General features: G+C 35.1%; 1 protein-coding gene across 50 annotated transcripts in view; it reads left to right on the plus strand.

Annotated features, from left to right (window-relative positions):
* The window catches only part of RIMS2 (regulating synaptic membrane exocytosis 2), a 449,434-nt gene that overhangs the window by 138,202 nt on the left and 290,930 nt on the right, over positions 1–20,302 (plus strand). For 11 of the 50 annotated variants that reach the window (XM_027883461.1, XM_027883462.1, XM_027883481.1 and 8 more), the window contains exon 1: positions 2,246–2,801. The exons of the other annotated variants lie outside the window; for them this stretch is intronic. In XM_027883461.1, coding sequence (XP_027739262.1) covers positions 2,680–2,801 — 122 coding nt within the window. In that variant the 5' untranslated portion in view covers positions 2,246–2,679. Of the gene's footprint in view, positions 1–2,245; positions 2,802–20,302 lie in introns of those variants that run through there. 50 annotated transcript variants of the gene reach the window in all.

Consider the following 20,302-nt stretch of genomic DNA (forward strand, 5'->3'; position numbering starts at 1 on the left):
AGGCCACACGATAAATACAGGAAGGAATTTCCTATTGGCTAAAAGGTGTCTTGGAGAGTGTTAGAAGGGTCAGGAAAGAAAGGCAATTCTACTTTTTTCTGTACCATTTATTTTTTGAAATGATAATAAAAAGCAGCTTTTCTGATCAACAGGAAATTCAATCTTGATGAAAATTCCAGATGTCCAAAAAAGTGTGTATTTGCACAATTCCCCTGACATTATAGTTGAATTTTCTGCTAGTAGCAACTATGGAGTATTTACCTTTAAATTTATTTTTATTTTTATTTTTTTCCCCTATGAAAGGTTTTACATGCATGAATATCTGCAGAGTATTCTTCTTTCCTTACCCCAAAAATAAATAAAAAATTCAATGATCTGAATATGTATCCCATTTTGTCAGTAGTTTTAGAACAATTTTTCAAAAAAAAAAGAAGAATGTGTGCCACAATTTCCATTTTAAATATCTGAAAATGAAGACATAGAAGGGTGAATGTCAAATGTTCTGAACTTGGCTGCAACTACAGGAGCATTTAGGCTGTGATGACCATTTGTAAGGCACACAACAAAATGGTGATGCACTTAAAATGTATGATCAAATATTGGTCTTGTACCTACTCCATGATCAACACTGCCTCTGAACTGTTAAGTGGTACATATTATACTGATTGGAATTAATTGAATCCTTTGTGACAAGATGATTCTGTTTCTTGGAGCAGATATAAAAAATTTGTCTTTTTTGATAGAATGAATGTAAAGGCAATTTTTTTTATATTACAAACGTGAATTCTCTGTAACATAAGTAGAGGGGTTTCCAAGTATTATTTTTTTCATTTTATTATAGCAAGATAACCATAAATACTGATGTTCCTACTCCAGGATCTCCACAGGTACCAGCTTGGACATACATAGAGCCTGGTACTTTTTGCTGCAAATTTTAATACATTACTCAAAAAAAAAAATGCTTCCATAATGCACAGTATGCTATAGACATAAAAACATGTGTTAAAACCTGGGTTTTTTAGTATTTTTTAGGGTTTCATATGAGTTTTGCAAACAGCTTTATTAGTGGATATTTTCACAACTTAAAAAAAATTAAAATAGGTGTCAGTAGCGAGTCCTATATGTCTCTTTTAGAGGGAACTGGAGATTAAGTTGTTCCTATTTCTTTTCATATTTGAAAATCTGTGGTGTAGTTGCCATCCTTGTGGCCAAAGAAGCCTGGATGGCTTCTCCCGTCTGAGCACATAAATACAACACTTTAATTAGCTGAAAGGTTGCTTATTCCCACATCATCTGGGATTAAAATTGCTTTCAGTGAAAGAGCTTTAATAAGGGCCCTCATTTTGTGTTGGTTTATTTGGAGATTTTGTAATTAGTGCTAAGATGTTAAAAGCTGTGGATAGAAAATGAGATATTATAAAGAAAACCTTTTTAATTGTTTTTTTTTTCAATTTGACAGTGATAGAATATATTCTGTGCTGTTATGTAATGTCATCCTCTGGCACAAGCACTGAAAGAAGAAAAAGGAAAACTGTTTCGTAGTCAGGGCTACTTGTTTTCTGAACATTTCATGGGACTCACAGTGCATATTATGTTGCAAAATCTCACTGTTCCATTAAATGACTGATTCTGCTTCTTGCTCTTTGACATACTATACTTTATGTGTACTGGTACACAGGTTCCTAAGATAGTGGGTTTTCCTGGAAGTAGGCAGGTTTGGAACACCCAAAGAAGTGATTGATTTTTCTCGGTTCTATCATGGCTGATTCAGTGCCATAAACTTTTAAAAGATACTGAAGACTTCTCATTTTGAAATGCAGTGCGTGTGTATAATGCAGCCATTCCTTTTAGCAATGATTCAAATTTGTGTAGTAAATCATTGCCTTGCTGCTGCATGTACAGCACCTGACACAGTGGTTATGTATAGAGTGTATACTGTTTGCTTCAGTCACGAATTCATATTACATTTAAATGTTTGCACTGAAAAACCTGTTATCTCATGAGAGGTATAGTATAGCTGTTCAGATACGAGACAAAAGATCTATTGTTACAGTCTCTGTGCTACATGTTGTTTATTCTATGAATAATATTTTTAGAGAGGTCTTTCTGCCCTTTAGAGCTGCCTTTATATATATAAAAAATAAATTAAAAATTCTACATACATGGTCACGGATATTAGTCATTTTTCCAGGGGAGGGAAGGAGGAGGGGAAGATGCAGAAATCCTCCTCCTCTTAGACAGTAGTAACAGTGTGAGGATGCCTTGTCCTCATTTTTTTTACTTCTGAGATTTTATTGCTGGCAGCCAGATGTGCTGAAACTCCTGACGACAGCATCTATTCACTGCGTGTTTTTAATAGGCTTAGAGAAATATGAGTAGAGTACATGAAAGCAGCTCAGCTTCACACTTCAGCTGGGAAAGCCCAAAAAGCTTACTGCTGTTTAGAATTCTTGCTACAGTCAGGAGAAAGCCGCACGGGTACTAAATCTTCTACGACTGAATTAGAAGAATAATGACTGTACAATTAACTATCAGCCCCTGCTCATTTAGGCACAGTTTTTACAGAGATCAGGAGAAATATGGAACTTGATTGGCATATTTGTATTTGATGGTGTGTACAAAATAGATGACTTTTAAGACAGGTGGTGAAGAAAAATAGAAGGGAAAGAAAGAGAGAAAATGCAATTTGAGACACTGCGCCAGGTCTGCAATTCTGTTTTATCTCATTTTCATGGGGTTTTCTCATCCCCTCCAAATATTTTACAAAATGATCTTTTTGGACAAACGTTGAACAACACTAGGTGAGTAGAAATGAAACATTTTTGCTTTATCATTTCTATTCTTATGCTGATGGTAATCTATTTGCATGCTTTTCAGTGGGGTACTTTTATAATTGCACTCCTAGATGTTAACGTTTTTACGGTAGCAGTGAGTCTGTTAGTGTTTTTATGTTTTATGTAAGGATTTACATGAGAACTCAATCTGCAGAAAAGATAGAATAAAATATTTAAGATGGTTATGTATCTTCCGAGTACATTAGCTGCCATTAGAAGCTAGCATTATTAGCTGAAATCCTTAAAGCCTATTAAATATTCATAAACAAATTTGTCAGAGAAAATGATTTCTATGTGAATATGGCAGTGAAAAGATTAAATGCTCAGAGATGTCTGTTTAACCATACATAATTTATTGGAAGATGCAAATTAGTAGTCCTGCATACCTTTTGCAAAATAGGCAGAAAGCAGTTCCTTATTTTTAGAAGATTTAGATTCTGTGTGTAATGCTTTGCAATAGTCTTTTCAACTGGTCAAATTGTAGCTGATCAGTGGATGCTCTGCAGCAGGTCACTTAGCTCTGTAGGCTATGCTTTTGTGAATAGCTGTTGTTTTGTGGGAATTATAAATGATAGGGTAAAGTTGTTGTTTATCCGTGTGAGACGGTTATTGAATTGGTTTCTTAGTATTTTTTTGGGGGTAAACTGAATTAATAATGCCTCATTTCTGTGGCATTATTCAGTAAACATGTATAGTACTGATGTTTAGAACTTTTTCATACTGCTGTTGAATATTAACAGTAAAGATTATTAGTAATTTCATCTGAAAGAGTGAGAGTGCAGGTCAGGGAGAATAAGAATCCCTGTAGTTTTTTATAAAGATAGTGCACCGATGGAAACATTCTGGAAAAACAGTGCAAGTAGTATTGCAGTGACTATATCCAGCATTTTAATCATCTCCTCTGTATCTGTGGGAGAAATACCTTTTAAATGGGATGTTATTTCTTAAATACAGTGTTATTTGCACTTAATACTTCAGGAAACTGTTATAATTTTATTTCCCAGATTTTTGTTGTAAGCATTCTCTCTCTTACTGCTGGTATTTCCTTTAAAAATATTTTATTATTTATTTAATGTTACTGTTTTCAAGTTTTGTTATCCTGGTTATGAATTTCTAATTAGGCATGCAAATTTATGGAGGTAGCTTTAGCAATCACAGTTACTGTTACGAATTGAGATATTTTTAGATATATATGAAATCGGTATTCAAGGGAATTTTTCTTACGTCCCTTTACTGTACTGTGAAATCTTTGAAGCTCTACAAAATGGAGCAATAATTTATGTATTATCAACTGTGATTATAAAACTGCACATTTCCAAGTGCACAGTTTCAGGCCTGCAGCAACCAACAAAGCCCTTAGCAACTGTTCTAATCAGCTCCCATCCCAGTCCTGATTCTCTGGTTCTCTGGATCTGCGTTTGCAGATCAAAGTGCACGCTTTTTGTAGCTCACGGTGTATGCTTTTTGTTAATTATTTTACAGATAGATGGGCACCGTGCTTTTCGGTGCGTATTTTGCTTGTAGGACTCGGGCAAAATCTGCATATGGTATCAGCTTCAAATCAAAAGACATCAGAGAATTATTTCATTGCATTTGCTGTGCCTGAGATTAGAAGTATATTTATTCTAGGAGACTGGCAAACAAGAAAAGATTGTTAGGAAACTGAGCCTTCTACATAGTATGGGCTGTCCTGTTTAGGATAAGAATTCTGTTTTCATAAGGAGCAATGTAGTGTTTTTCTAGGTATCAGTACTTGCAGCCTCAAGAAAACATTGTGCAATTTTTAAAAATATGCAGCAGTAATTGGGAAAGACTAGGATGTATTTTCTCTGTCTTCTGACACTAAAGTTAGGTGGAAGTTTTTTAAGGTATTGAGTAAAAGGATTCCCTCTTCTGAATAAGTATCAGTATTTTAAATTTGAGCTTGCTAAAAGGATTTCGAAAAAGTCATCTATTAAGCAGTCACTAAAAAAATCTTGCTTTCATTTATTTCAGATGCTAGTCCTTTTATTGTCTTATTGATTAAAAAAAAAAACCTGTTCTTTTTTTTCTAATTAAATCAATGTAGTGTGTATTGTAGGTAGATTTTTCATTTAAAGTTTTGCACAATTAATCTAATGCACTTGCTAAAGAGAGTTGATGTTTCAGAACTGTGGTAAGGAAAACATAAATACCTCCAGCATGGAAGAGATTCTGCTTTGATGAGGTATAATACTGTCTTTCTCTTTGGTCTTTAAAGTATTTTGTCAGACTAAAAAGACATTACTCTTTTCCTTTTTAATGTGTTTTTTTTTTCTGTTTTTACATCTAAAAACTACAAGTCAGAGTCCAGAAAGAGAACAGCTGACATTACACATGAAATGATTAACTGCTGCTTACACAAAGTAATAATGTGAAGAAAACAGGTTAATGGATACAAATAGTACAGTAATAATGGAATGTAAAACAGAAAGTCATAGGAAATGAGGAAGTATACGTATCACTGTAACTGAATATATACATTCCTCTTAATTTTCACATTGTCTGTGCTTGGAGTTCTTGTTCTTCAGTTCTGAAAGTTTTAGATATGCTGAGATTTTGTTGCAGGAAGGGCAAGTATTTTGGGCTCCACTTTCTGATATTATGCCGAACACTGTCAGGAATTAAACTGTTTTTCATAATTTCCCATAGAAACCTTACATGAGTTGGATTCTTATGTGCATAGTTTTTGTGTTGCAATAGCTGATGTGAGAGGATCCAAACGATATTAAGCTCCTTGTGAATTAGATTGATTTTACCACTGAGATGGGTTTAGTTATCCTCTCCAAGCAGCTTCCTTTGGAGGAATATTGCAGTTGAGTTCTTTTGCCAGGTATAGGGCAGCACTGTCCTGTAGGATACTGTCAAGAGTGGAAAAGAGAGAACTGGTTTACTGGGCCTCCCTCCTGTTCTTACACAGCTCTTTCTGACGTTACAGCTGCAGCCAGCTGAAGCAGTAAGAGCTAGGATTTTTACCTCAAAATTGTATTTCACCTGTGTTGAGGACTGTGGTGCTATTACCTGTGTCTTGAGATACTTGCTATTGAAAAATGCTTAGAATTACCTCATGCTGAGAAGCCATAAGAACTGTTTTTGATTATTAGCGTTTGGCAAATAGCTAGTTAGTGGAATAAATTTTTCACATGTCTGGGAAAAGAAATCTGGAGACCTTTCCTGAAAACACATTACGTGCTTACGTTATATCTGAATTTTAAAGCAACATCTAAAGGAGCTTCAGTTTTTTTGAAGTCTAAAATTTGTCTGATAACTTTCAGTGACATGCTTTTCTTTCAAATAACAAAAGACAATGAAATATAGTTTAAAAATGTTTTAAAAACCCTTAGTAATGAGATAATCTGGATTTTCTTCTGATTGCCATTCTTTATTTAGTGTTCAGTGTACAAATACTGTGCTGTCAGATGCTCTATTTGTAGCAGCATGCTTTGAGAAGTCACAATTGCTTTGGGCAATATCCAGATTAACACATCACTGCATAATGGCAAGTATCTTTTGTGACTAAAATTGATAAAACTGTACAGAGGAGTATCAGTCCAATTTTACCATATACTAAAAGCTTTTCTCAGAGAATGGAAAACAGTGGATTTACCTAAACTTGATTTCTCACATATTGCTACCTTGTTTTTGTTACAGCTATATGAAAGAGAGTTTGTTGTTTAGGTTGGCCACACAGGGGCATAAGATAACTGAAATATTCAGCCCAAAAACAGTACAAAGGTTCTTCACAAATTCTATGTACAACAGAGACTTAGGAATTGCCCACATTTTGAAATTAGACACACTTAGTTAAAAAAACCCAAAATTGTACTTTCTTTCATTAAATTAAAGCCCAGTAAAGTCTCTTAAAAATTTTTATGTTTTTAATTCATTGGCAAGCATCTTTTACGTAAATACACTGATTTTCAGAAGGTTACTAGAATACCCAGAGCCTGTTTGTGATATATACAGACATACACACTGAAAATATCATTTAAGCAGAAACATATGATTTATTTCATTATTTAATTTTCTGTTTTCTTTTCTAAATATACCTAGTAGCTATTTAATAATGCTCCATTTTATAATGAAGCCATCACATGATATCAAGAATTACTGACGCAGACAATTGTTGTTTTTCATGGTGCAAGTAATGATTACTTTGACATTGAAGGAAAAAGACAATTTTCTGTTCTTTGCTGGGAAAAAATTTTGTCAGGATATTTCTGTACAATAGGTTTGAGAGGGGGTTTTTTTGACTCTGTATTGGTTCAACAAAGCAAGAGGTTTGCTAATATTCTAAGAGAATATTGCATTTTCAAATATTACTATCTTAGGAGCCAAGGAGAAAACACCATATTGACTTTAGAACTGCAAGTATATTGTCTGTATTCTGCCATGCAAAACTAAATATTAACTGAAACTACCTCTCCTCACTTTCAAACACTAGCTCATTTAAAGCAACCTTTAAAAATTAAGTTTGTTGTGATTTTCATGTCTGCTCCTTTTTACATCCATACTAGTTTCATAGTAATTTTTCTTTTACTTGTTTTAATGAGCTTTTTCAGTTAAAAACCACGCAATATTGGTAAAAAAATCCAGAAATTTTATTTGTATTCCTACTTTGTATTTTTCCCTTAATGACACAAAGGCATAGCAAAGCTTCTTCTTAACTGTTTGTGTCTTGCCTCAGACCCAACCAGAATTCCAAAACTAAGCTAATTCCAGTCCTAGATCTCTATGTTATTTCAGAGAGATTGTCCATGTCAGATGATCCTCTATCTTTTTTTCTCCCTAAAATTAGAGGCATAAGCTATATTCAGGTGAATCCTTATGTGCATATTCAGGTGAATCCCTATGTGAATCACTATATATATAAACTTCCATAAAAACAAGGGGAAGATTGACAGCTGGGACAGCAAGTTGTACATAATTGGCAGAGGGAAACTCAGAGAGCTGTGCATTTGGTCTTTTCTGCATCTTTGGTATGAAATGGCCAGTCTCTTCGNGAACTGAGCCCACCCTTTAATCCTGAGGTTCATCTGCCGGGGCCAAGCACGCTTGGACGGTGGCAGCGAGGTCCTCAGGACGTAGATGGATTGCCTTACAGGGCTAGCGAGCTCCATCTGCCCGGGGAGTGTCCTAACCGGGAATCGAACCCAGATCTCAGCGTTGACAACGCTGTGGTTTAGCCACTGCACCACCAGGGACACTCATCTTTGGTATACATCCCTCATAGAGCACTCTGTGTGCTCTTCAAGATTCATATAAGTGCCTCTAACTCTTGCTTTTGTGCAGACTTGCTTCTGTGGGACAAAGTGGAACTAGTAGCATGATTTTCCAAATCTTCTCATGTTTCTATTTCCACTGGAGGAGGCAACTGAACATGCTAACTTGCCCCAAAGCTATTTCTTTCTGAGAAGAAGTTCTGTATTCCATCCTGTCTTGGCAGCTGTTGGGTTTTGGGTTTGTTTTTTAAGTCCCTATTTCTAGGAAAAACCATCCCTGTAACGTTCTGTTACAGATATTTTCAGAGACAGAAAAGTAAGAGATTTCCTTACAGAACCATTTCTCTTCCCATCTCTTCCAGCTCTGGAGAGAGATACCTTCTGTTACTTCCACCTCAGTTGCTACAGATTTAATAAGGTGACATATGCTTCCTCCATGAATCTCACAGAGCTGTGGATATTTGCAGCCATAACAGGTTTCTCTCTCTTCTCATTGTGCATGAGCTGCTGTTATCTGATGATGGCAATAAAATCTTAGCTGGCATATGATCTTAACCTCCCACCAGGAAGAGAAAAGAGGATGGATCAGAGGTGGATAATTTATCTCAATTCAGCTAGTATGTTAAATTCATAAATTTAAATAATTCTAAATATGGAAGTGATTAAACATGCCTTAAAACTTGATTTTTTCCCCTCACCTGGGTGAGAGCAACAGAAATCTAAGCTATATTTGAGTTACTAAGTACAGCATTTTTGATCAGAACATGTAAAAAGAATCTCTTCCCATTCTTGAATAAATCAGATAATTCCTGTCCTTCCTCATATCATTCACCTAAGATGTGGGTATTATCTTCTTTTTCTGGAATAAGAAGGAAGAGACCATGATATTAAAACATGACTATGATTTTGTGTACTCGAAATATTAAAGAGATTTATTGAATGAGGAGAGCTCAGTACTTTATGAAAACCCCATGTTCTAACATCCAGAAATCAAGGCTGCTCATCTCAGTTCTTGACTAGGTAATAGGTATATTTGAGGATAGATTGAGCTGTGGTGACTGGAATAATAGCTAGCCTCAGATATCCATTTAAGTCTTCTTCAGGGTTCTATCACTCTGGTAAAACTGGCATGAGTGCTAAGCAAACGTGCTCCAGAGTGCCTCCACTGAGAGTTTGGTATATTGGTGTGCGACAAAGTCAATACTCCAGACTGTTTACTGTCGCTGGTCAGGCTCATATTCAGAAAATACTTCATTTTTCCCACCTATGTGGTCAGAAGCTCCTAGTAAGAGTATTCACCAGTCCTGCTTCACTCACTGCCAAGGATGTGAAAAAATTATGGAATCATGGAATATTTTAAGTTACAAGGGACCCACAAGGATCATTAAAGTCCAACTCCTGGCCCTGCCTTAGACAACCCCAGGAGTCACACCATGTGCCTGAGAATATTGTCCAAACGCTTGAACTCAGACAGGCTTGGTGCTCTGAACACTTTGCTGGTGAGCCTGTTCTAGTGCCAACCAGCCCCTGGGTGAAGGACCTTTTCCTCATATCCAACTTCAATCTACCCTGACACAAATTCATGCCATTCCCTGTCACTGGTCACCACAGAGATCAGTGCCTACTCCTCCTTTCCCCCTCACGAGGAAGTTTTAACTGCAATGAGGTCTCCCCTTGGTCTCCTCTCCTCCAGGCTGAACAGACCCAGTGACCTCAGCCACTCCTCATGCAGCTTCCCCTCCAGGCCCTTCACGATCTTTGTTGCCCTCCTTCTTCATTGCCCTCCTCTGGAGGCTCTCTAAGAGCTTAATATCTTTCTTATATTGTGGGTCCCAAAACTGCACAGTAGTGGTTAATAGCACTCAGGTAGTCCCTCACCTTCTATACACTCCTTTATCCTTTTACCTCTTTGCCTTTTGGGTCAGTAATTGCATGCACATTTATGGCACAATGTGCCTACTAATGACACAATTCATTTACCAGGTCAGGAACAGTAATTATACTGTGTTGTAGAAACATGGGGCTTTGAAAAGTAGAACCTTCCTTATCAGAATCAAGATACATCTTTGCTTTGTTCCTTGATAAGAGAAGTTTTGCTGTTGTTCCTGCCACAGATACTAATTCACTGAAGCAGTGGAATGAAGGAAGACCACTTCTGCTGGTGTAGGTCCTGATATTTCTTGATTAATTTTTTCCCTTTCTGATTTTTTGGGCACAGTATAATTCTGTGTAGGAAGAGAACTGAAAGGGAAACCAAACCTTTTTAAACTTCTACTGTCATATCTTACAGATGGACAAAATAGCACAAATAATATTGGGATGTTTGGCTGTGTGGATCACGTTAAGCTGGGGAGAATGGAAGGGAAGAGTGTTGCACTTAGCCAGCTCCCTTCCTTTCAGGTATGATGGGGATGTCCTACTAATCCCCGTCTGTGAACCCAGCCTCCCCTTAGATTTCTCAGGAATATACTATTGATTTTACACTGTAAAGGCAGAATGAAGGTTTAGTCATAGAAAACACTATGTTTTGAAATGGTTCTAGAAAGATTGGTATGGGCCTCAAGTGATTTACAGGGTTCTGTGAAAGGAATTAAAAAATGTAATATTGGCCTCTGAAAAACTGTGGAATTCAAGATGAGTTTGGGAGGTAACAGCATCATTTTAGCTTTAGCCTGAGATAAAAGGTTTGAAGCAAAAGTTGGAAGTATTTCAAGTCCTTGGCTTCATTTCAGCATATGCTTTGCAATAGGGAAGGAAAGACAGCTTTCTGAAAGTTGTTTTGGGGTTTTGCTTCTCTTTGTTTTGTTTTGTTTTGGGTTTTTTGTTTGGTTGGTTGGTTTTTGTTTGTTTTTTTTTTCTTAACCTGACAAGGAATAGTTATGACATTGGAAAAATGAAATAAAAAGTTGTGTATTGGAAAAATTTGTCCCAAAGCTGTCTATGTTTGACAGGGATTACAGATTGAAATGCTGAAACCTTAATTGTATTTGTTTAATAATAAGAAATGAGTTAGATATCTTGTAATTCAGAATTTATATGGTGTCTTTATTTAAAATATGTCTCCATTAATACACTTTATCCTCTCTGCAGTTTTTGAGTTATATTTTTGATCAAGAGTACTTTCACATTCTCATCTTCTGGTATTCAAGACAATTTTTTATCATGAAACTTCTTCAATATTTTGAATACAGAAGGTTTTAGCCCTTGTCTCTTAGATAGTAATAGCCACATATATCATAATAGGAACAGTAACCTGTAATTGTTAAAAGGTGTACAAAACTAAGTTGACAAGCAAGGTAATGCTTTAAGATAGTTTTCCATATTAACCTATAAAATAGTATAAAAAGTCACAGAGAAATGCTCTAGACCAAAAAATTTTGTATGTGGTTTAACTATTGTTCACCAAAGAGGAGACATTTTGGCATGTATTATGTACATATTTTGTATGTATGTATATACATACATATATATATGTATACATATATACGTAAATAACAGCACATAATATTAAATAAGTAGATGAATAATGAAATTGGAAAATTTCTTCCAAATTTTAGTATTTTTTCTCTATGTAAGACATTCAAATATTTTTGAAGTGATTTAAGGAGATGATGAATAAAAAATTACTAAAAGATGGAACCTCAGAATTTCAGGAAGGCTTGACACTCCAAGTTATTGATTTAGTATGTCTGGCCCTACAAAATATGTTTTCAGTATAAATATACAAACATAACTAAAATGACATTAAACCTTTTGGCTGAAACAGGAAGTTTAAAATCTCTCCTCCCCTCCTACCCTCTCCATTTCTATACAGCGATGTTTCTCTTTATATTTTTTGATTTTCCTACTATTATATTTTAGGCTGTGGCTCCTGTGTCTTCAGATTGCACTCAGAACAAATGCATTTTGCATGGATGTGAGGACCTCAGGGGTAGTTAATGTTTCATTCACTTAAGGATTTCATTTTTTTCACTGCTAATGGTAGCGTTGTTCTGCTGTAAAATTACAAGAACAATGAGTGTTTCAGAGAAGATTCAATTTTTATAGCTCTTCTGTATCACAGTGACTCTAACATTGTTTGATCATTATTCAAATAACCTACAGTAAAAGCTTGTAAATGCCCTGTTCTCAGGAGCTCTTCCAGTAGGACATGCTTCATCTAACTGTCATACTCCTGGAAGTTTTTGAAAAGTGTCAGGGAGGACAGAAAAGATTTCAAAATGCAGCAAGAATTGCGATATTCAAACCACAGCATTTCAAGTAATTTATGTGCACAAAATCTTGCTTGTGCTTAACACGTATCTTTAACATTAAAGTTGCTCCTTTGCAGGGCACAGCATAATCAGGGTGTATAAAGAGTACCTGCAACAGTAATTCAGATCTCTTATTTTAGAATAAAACATGAGAAGAAAGTACAGTATTGCTCAGTCAAAGAAGTGGGTGGGTACAGAGATCTGAATTCTACACCTGCCACTCCTAACATCTCCTCTGTAGTGCCAGGAAAATCATGTAAACTTCACAGCTGGAGTTTTATGGGACATATGTCATAGTTAGGACCTCATGGGAGTTTATTAATTTTAATTTATAAACATTTGCAAAGGTCTTCATTATCTTGAGTTTGTAAGTATACATAGGTTAAAGTACAAAATCCATTTTCATTCTGTTTTCTGGGAATTTAGGTTCATCTCTAGATGTTAGGACTTGTGGCGGAGTAACTTAAATATCTTAGAAATGCACAAGGATTTTGTGCCTTGCCCTTACTTGCACCCTTTGTCACACCAGCTGCAAAATGCTTCGTGTTACTAACTAGATTTTTTTCCTTATGTGCCACCATAATTTATCAATTATGTATTCATATACAAATAAAGAAAATGGGTTTTGTATTTGCAAAGACACTAAAAACTTGGGTAACCACGCAATACTCAGACTATACTCACAAGATTGCAGTAGAGTACAGAAATACCCTGTTTTCCTGTTAAGCAAACCTGTGGCCTCTTTGTAGTAAACTGGTGAAAAAACTATAGGTCTGCATTTTTTGTGGACTTTATTGTTGGAATACTTCCATGCAACTAATGCAAAGGGATTTTTACTGGATTTTGGTCTGTTAAAGTAATCAACTATGAGTAAGTTTGTATTTTGGAGTTGATGGATGAATATAGAAATAAACCTATTTCCTACTTACCTTTAGTTGGGAAATTTTTAAAATAAACACTGGTGTCTAAATACTGTCTCAATAACCAATTTTTTTAATGGAAGCTATGCAAGATACATTAGTCTTTATTTCATTTTGATTATATATGGGTGATATCTGAACTGTGCTTGTGTCATATAGAAAAAAACCTGTTGCCTGTATTCACCTTTGATTGGAGCAAGTTGATATTGAAACAAGAGTTTAGATCTGATTGAGAACTAATCTTGAATCTACTGCCACTTCAGCTGAAGTGAGATAACTAAAGAGAAGAAAGAAAAATATATCTTTCAATAGGTCTTTTGCTTTACTTGAACTCTGGGAAGTTCATTATAACGATTCCAAATTTGGAGTGATGTGTTATTGATGTGATACAGTTTTGTCTCCACAAAATAATGTTAACTCATATGAAAATGTGTGGGAAAAGTCCACTGAAATCTAAGGAGTGCAACAGGGTGTAGGTAAGATAGGAAATGGAGTTTACCATATAGACCTATTCACTGAGTTGCAGTTATTTCTGCCTCTTACCTATCTGTACTATTTTCCTTCTCCTACTTAAGTGAAAAAATTCTGCAAAATAATAGAATATCTCAATAAATCATGTTCCCGTCATGTATCCCTCATGCAAGGCAAAATTTAAACTATGGCAATAGAGTGGAATATTTCATTATCTCCATGTACCTTAATAAGACATTGCAGAAACTAATTTCTTTCCTTATTGCTTTATATGGGGTTGAATCTCAATCTATTGTTAAAAAACACGTGTTTTCTTGCTGATGTCACTAGCTAAACCCAAGTAACTTTGTTTCAGATTTCCAAATGATTTTGCACTAATGGCCATGGGTGTTTTTTTTAACTTTCCAGAGGAGAATGCACTACTTTAAGTTATATAATCAAACGCAAGAGAAAGTAGCATGTTCTCAGGCCAATAGATTAATTTCAGATTTTTTAAATCAGCACCGTATTGGATTAGTTTATGTACTGAGCAGATCTAGAAAGAAAATTTTGTTTTCTGTTATTCGGACAGACTTTGTACTTAATTACTTCTATGCAGTGTATTTTTAGAGCACGCTTTAGCAAAGACTGAACTGGATATGATGAATAAATACTAGAATGGTTAATTTGAATGCACTTTGTAATGATTGCAAATTGACTAAGGCCAGTAAGAAACTGATTTTGTGTTTATATACCTATATATGTCTATGGAAAAAAGAAACAGTCATAGTAGGGACCTTTGCACATAGACCTGGACTCTGCCTGTACTCAAAACATTTCAGGAGGCCAATTTAGAAGCATTACTGAACTGGAAAAAGAGGTTTCTGAGAGCTGCTGTGCAGGAGGATATTGTCAGTATCACAGCAGAAGTCTGAATCAATTCTGCAGTGAAGGCATAGGCTCCATTTCACATGATTATATTTTCTGTGTGTGATACACTTTGTGCTGATTAACTGTACTTTCTGCTGCTGGGCTGCTGCATTTTATCTGTGGTATATAATCATTTATAATAAATAAGACAGTTTGAATATTTAACCAGTAATCACAGTACATTTATTCACTATCCATATATTATCATGGTTTAATTATGGTTTTATAGTTACTGTAATTTATTTTTTTCTTTTGAGGGAGAAAATGTAACTTTTTTGCTTGTATGAAGGAGAACAATCTCGGGTATTCCTAACATTCTCTTGAGAAAGTTAGATTTGTCTAACCTGAAGCATCTCTAATTCTGTAAAATAATCTTTTACGTACTGGGTCTTATTTTTTTTAAACTCTGTACAAACTGGAAAAAGTTATACAAGTACCTTATATAAGGAATAAGGTACTTGTATAACTTTTACTAGTTTCTTTGTAGCTATGTGATCTATATAGCTATGTATTACCTAACTAAAAACGACCACAACTGGCTAATGTTGTTCTCCAAGGTTTTTTAATCTGGTGGTTTAATTATTTTAAGTTATATATTCAGAAATAATTTATTTGTTAAAAGAGGATTCAATATCTATTGTTATACAATGACAGAATGGCTTGAGTTGGAAGGGACCTTAAATATCACCTTGTTCCAACGTCCCCTGCCACGGGCAGGGACACCTACCACTAGACCAGGTTCCTCAGTGTCCCATCCTACGTGGCCTAAATGTTGCTGTCCTCAATAAATCCAATAAAATAAAGTAGGTATACATTTTGACACAAAATCCCTCAGTATTCCTCCCAAGCATCCATGTATTCTTCTGTAAACCATCTTTTTATATGTTGATAAGAATTTTGGCTCCTATTGAACTAGCTGGAAAAAGGAGCTTTATATTTGAACTCTTAGTGATTAACGTGTGTTTATTGTGTGTCACTCAGCTTGAGATAATATAGACTTTTAGAAAATAGCAATGAACTTTAGACAAATATCATTTGTAGCATGGAAACCTAATGTTTTCCACATAAAGCCCACAGGTGCCTGTTGGGGCTGACCATGATTGGCAGGTTATCAGCTAAATAAAAAGTTTTGAAGACTGTCTTAGGTTTTGTGCAGTATTTTTAACTGTTGAATACAAGAGGGAATATGCTGCATATCTCTGAGATATTGATACTTGGATCACTGTGCATAATTCTGGACATACATTTTTAGCATATCTGGAAATATGTCCAGCTTGGTTAGCTAGCATTGAAAGGAGACAGATTAGCAGCATATATATGTATTGATTACTTAAGCAGCAAGAAGAAAAACGAGGTTTTTTTGAGATTTAAAGAAAAAAAAAAGCAACTGTGAAGTGTGGTGTAATGAGTGGCTTCAACTGAATGACCGTGCAAATTTCTTAACCCACCCCACTATAGAACGAATCCCATAGGAAATGGTATAAGCTTTTAAAAAAAATAAAAAAACCCCTGAAATTAGATTGAGAAAACTTTAGAAAATGTACTGTGGGGAAAGATCCTTCATTGTCATGGAAACTAGATGATCTAATGTTTTCCATCTCCAGCTGTGTTCTATTTCTGCCATTCACTTTCAGGTGAATTTAGAAAAGGGAGGCATTTTTGATTATTATCACTGTCTGGCATTACAGTATAGTGTACTAACAGCTGAGATTTAAGTACTATCTCAAGAATTTTATATTTCATTAGGATCAAGGAAAAATTATTGTTTACAATACATGAATGCCTAATTAAAACTCATGAATTAAATCACATTAATAACAGAGCAAATACTGCTACTACTATTTCTGTTGTTTTCTACCTCATGTGAGCATCACTTCTATTATGTTTTGCTAGTTCTGCTGTCTATCAGTCTAATGCAAGGCAAGTCAAAGAACTGAAACTAAAATTAATCAATTTTATTTGTACTTTATCTAAATTATCCCTTTGACAAGAAAAACCTTGTTTTCAGAAAAGTGTGTAGGTTGTGTTTGTATATCACCTTTAGCACAAGATTTTATAGAGTAAATTATTTGATTGGAGGATTCTTTAAGGAATAATATTGGGATGAAATACGTGTTTCTTCCCATGAGGTTAAAAATTAATTTGACCCAGCACCAATCTAATGTCCTTTCTTTCAAAGAGGCAACTGTCACCTGATCATGTGAGAAGTTTGTAGTTAAAACATCATCAGAAGTTGTGTTTACTTAAATTTCAATTATATATTTCTTTACACAACCTAATTCAGAAATCAAATATCTATATAAAGAGATAGCAAAAAAATCCAGGGTAGAGTGTATGAGTTCTGAAGGCATTCTTAATACTTGCTGCACTTACCTGGAGTTTCTAAGTTTTCAGCAGAAAGGTTTTACCCTTTGCTTTGCCAAAATAATTTTCAGTTATGTAAACTTTATGAGTCAGACAGTGTATTTACTAACACATGAAATGGAGCTTATGTTGAAAGTTCAAATTCTAGAAAGGAATATTTCAAAAGCTAACACTGCACTTAAGATTCTGGTATCAGACACCAAGAAGGAAATGGGACTTTTGTCTCATCTGACTTCACATGCTGATTGGAAGCACTGTAGGCCTCCTGTGAAATCAGTGGAGAGACATCAATATTTTAGAGCAGAACCACCTGACATGTTTTAGGCAGCAACATTAATGTAAGTATATTTCTGACCACAAGTGTTGAGGTAGTAGTAGCTTCATTGTTTTGGGGAGCTAGCATGTACAGAGGGATGTGAGTGCGAAGGATGCAATTGCTATTCCCTGAAAATTTCCTTGCTGCCTAGATCCCCACTTCATGCTCCTGGCTCACATTGCTGCCTAGCATTTTACATACTGAAGATAATTAACCAGTTAATGGTAATTATAATGAAACTCGGAGTATTCTGAGAAAAGGAGTGTGAGACAAATATTAATTACCTCTTGTGAACATGACTGTTAGATGCACCAAGATTTTGAATCAGTTGTCTAAATGAGGTTGGTGTATCCTTGTTACAGGGATTTGAGTGGTTATTTTGGCACTACAATGTATAGAAATATTTAATAATGATATAAATTCTAAAGAAAAGAGAAGTTGCTAAAGAATAACTTTTTATAACATTAATAATTTCTTTCTTTTTCCTTAGGCAAAGGCAGTTCGTTCTACTTAGAGTCTAAGATTCATATATAGAAAAGAAATCATGTCTCAAATAGTGTGATAGAGAAATCCTATCCTTTTCCTTAGTAGTTGATATGTAATGTCTATAAAAAAAATCTTATTCTTTAATCTAGCTACTATGGTTGTTGATAGGAGCAGCAGTGCTTCTTACAGAATAAACATAAAAATTTTATTATATAAAAGTTAAATGAAATACATAATATAAGATTAATGAAATTTATATCACCACAGCCTGAGTCTGCAAAAAGTATAATGCTGATTGAGGCTACTCTGATAAATCCATTGAAATACAAAGAAATCTTTGAACCCTCTTTTAATGGGGGGTCCAAGCCTGCAGCCACGTTTGCTTGTCCTTGAGTGCTTTGACAGCAGTGGAACTTTTCAGAGAGCAAATTTGTCAGATGATTCACTGCAAAAATAATTTAATGTGGTTTGCAAGAAATGCTCTCTGTACTGTATCATTTACCATAGAAGCAGCTTATTTCCAACTATACCTCATATCAATATACTGCTCTCAGAGTTATTTTTCCAAACTCCTTCGCTGTTTAACACCATTCAAATTCCTGCACTTTGCAGAGATTGATTTCTAAACTGAAAACTTTAAATATAATATTACACAAAATTCTCAGAAAATATTGCAGACTCATAAAAAAATCATCATATTCCCAAAGAAGATACATTAAAAAATAATCTATTTCAGCTTATTTGAATTTCACTTCAATGTATTTTACATCCATGACAGCCTAATAATAGTTACAGTACTGCCTACCTTTGCTTCCCTTATAGCTCTCAACAGCAGCTGTTGCAACAAAACCACTGAAACGAAAAAGAATTAGCACAAAACAGTCACATTTTCCAGAATATTAATTTAATCTGTGCACTGAAAGAAAAAATTTTAATACTAATTCATTAAAAGTAATAAGCAATGCTTGTCAGATTTATTTGTCTAATAAGATGATTGCATTGATTCTGATTGTGCTTAAAGAACAGCCACAGGGGAAAAATGTAATATAAGCATTTAATTTTAAAATTAGATTTATCATTATCTGTTTATTTCTGTTTTTATTTCTTGTGCTACAATCTCCAGAAATTTCTCTTTTTTTTTTTTTTTTTAAGATCAGAAGCGACATAAAATTTAATTGAATAGCTCTGAAATACTGTACAGAGACAATCACAATTAATTCACTCAAGTAAAACGCATACTTCAACAAATGCTTCAGGACACATATCCAACTGCAATGTCAGACTGTCTGGTTCCAAATAAGTTTTCTATTCAGTCATCCAGAGATGCAATGTTAAGCTATAAATTATTGTAAAAACATCAAGGATATTTTTCAGAATATGTATACATGCACACACAAATATATTTAAAAGTATATTTAATAATTAACACAAATTTATGACTGTCCTAAAGAAGAATTGCTCTTTTTCATATTTGACTTACATTTTGAAAAATAGATCTGTGTGCATCTTGTAAATTAAGCAGGTTGTGGAAATCTGTGGATGAGTACGTAGGTAGCTGATAAATCATGGACACCTGCATTTTTATGACTCAGTTTGCATACTGCTTGCACTTCTGAGAAATTCCTGCTAGTTCTGGAACTTCTTGTCACCTAAAAAACTGGTAGTCCTGTATGAGATCCCTGGATGAAGAACTCTGGGGCAGTAGGTGTGCTCAGAGACAGAGGACTCTCAGAGGGACCCAAAACCAGCACAAGGCACAGTGACCAAGGATGTGCTCACTCAGAAACACTTATAAAACACTCCTCACAGCTTTTTTATGAGATTACACAGCTGCAGCCTGGGATCTTTTGTTCTTCTGTTAGCAAAAGCCTAAAAACAGCCTGGAAGGTGACCACAGTCAAAGGCTCAAAGCTGATCACAGAGACACCAGCAGAGAACTCCAGGTAGTGGTCACTCCTTCCTGGAGGCACCTGGGAGGTAGGGGATGCCCCAGTCAGAGATGCCATTGAATCAGCAGAGGCAGGAGATGAGGGAAGGAGAATAGATACCAAAAATTCCAAAACCTCCAAGGAATATTCTCTGCTGGTGATATGGCCATGAATTTGGTGAAGTCCTGGAGGAGGACCATCTGTTGACTTAGGTATTCCATATACTGCTTAGAAATATAATGAGTCAAATTCTCTGATTCCTAAATCTTCTAATTTGCTATATAAGAATGCTTAATGATTAGCTTTGTATTTTATATCCCACTGCATGGACTACTGACTTAGGAAGCAATTGTCCTTGTTCCCATACCTAAGTTTTTCACCCTTAGCATAGTCATCTCCTATTTTCTGATTTTATGGTATTGCTTATTAGAAGGTGGGACAGGCAGTTGCACGTGGTTCTTTCTCCTTTCATTTAAAAGAATTGATGTTCTCTATTTGCACTTAGAAGCTTAGTTTCTAGACCAGAAAGAAACTATATCTTGATATATTTTTTAAAACACTCTGAGAACATTTAATTGTAA

Source organism: Empidonax traillii, unplaced genomic scaffold (assembly GCF_003031625.1).
Source record: "Empidonax traillii isolate 1590-97213 ecotype Southwest subspecies unplaced genomic scaffold, ASM303162v1 scaffold126:size1624879, whole genome shotgun sequence".
NCBI classification, from domain to species: Eukaryota; Metazoa; Chordata; class Aves; order Passeriformes; family Tyrannidae; genus Empidonax; species Empidonax traillii.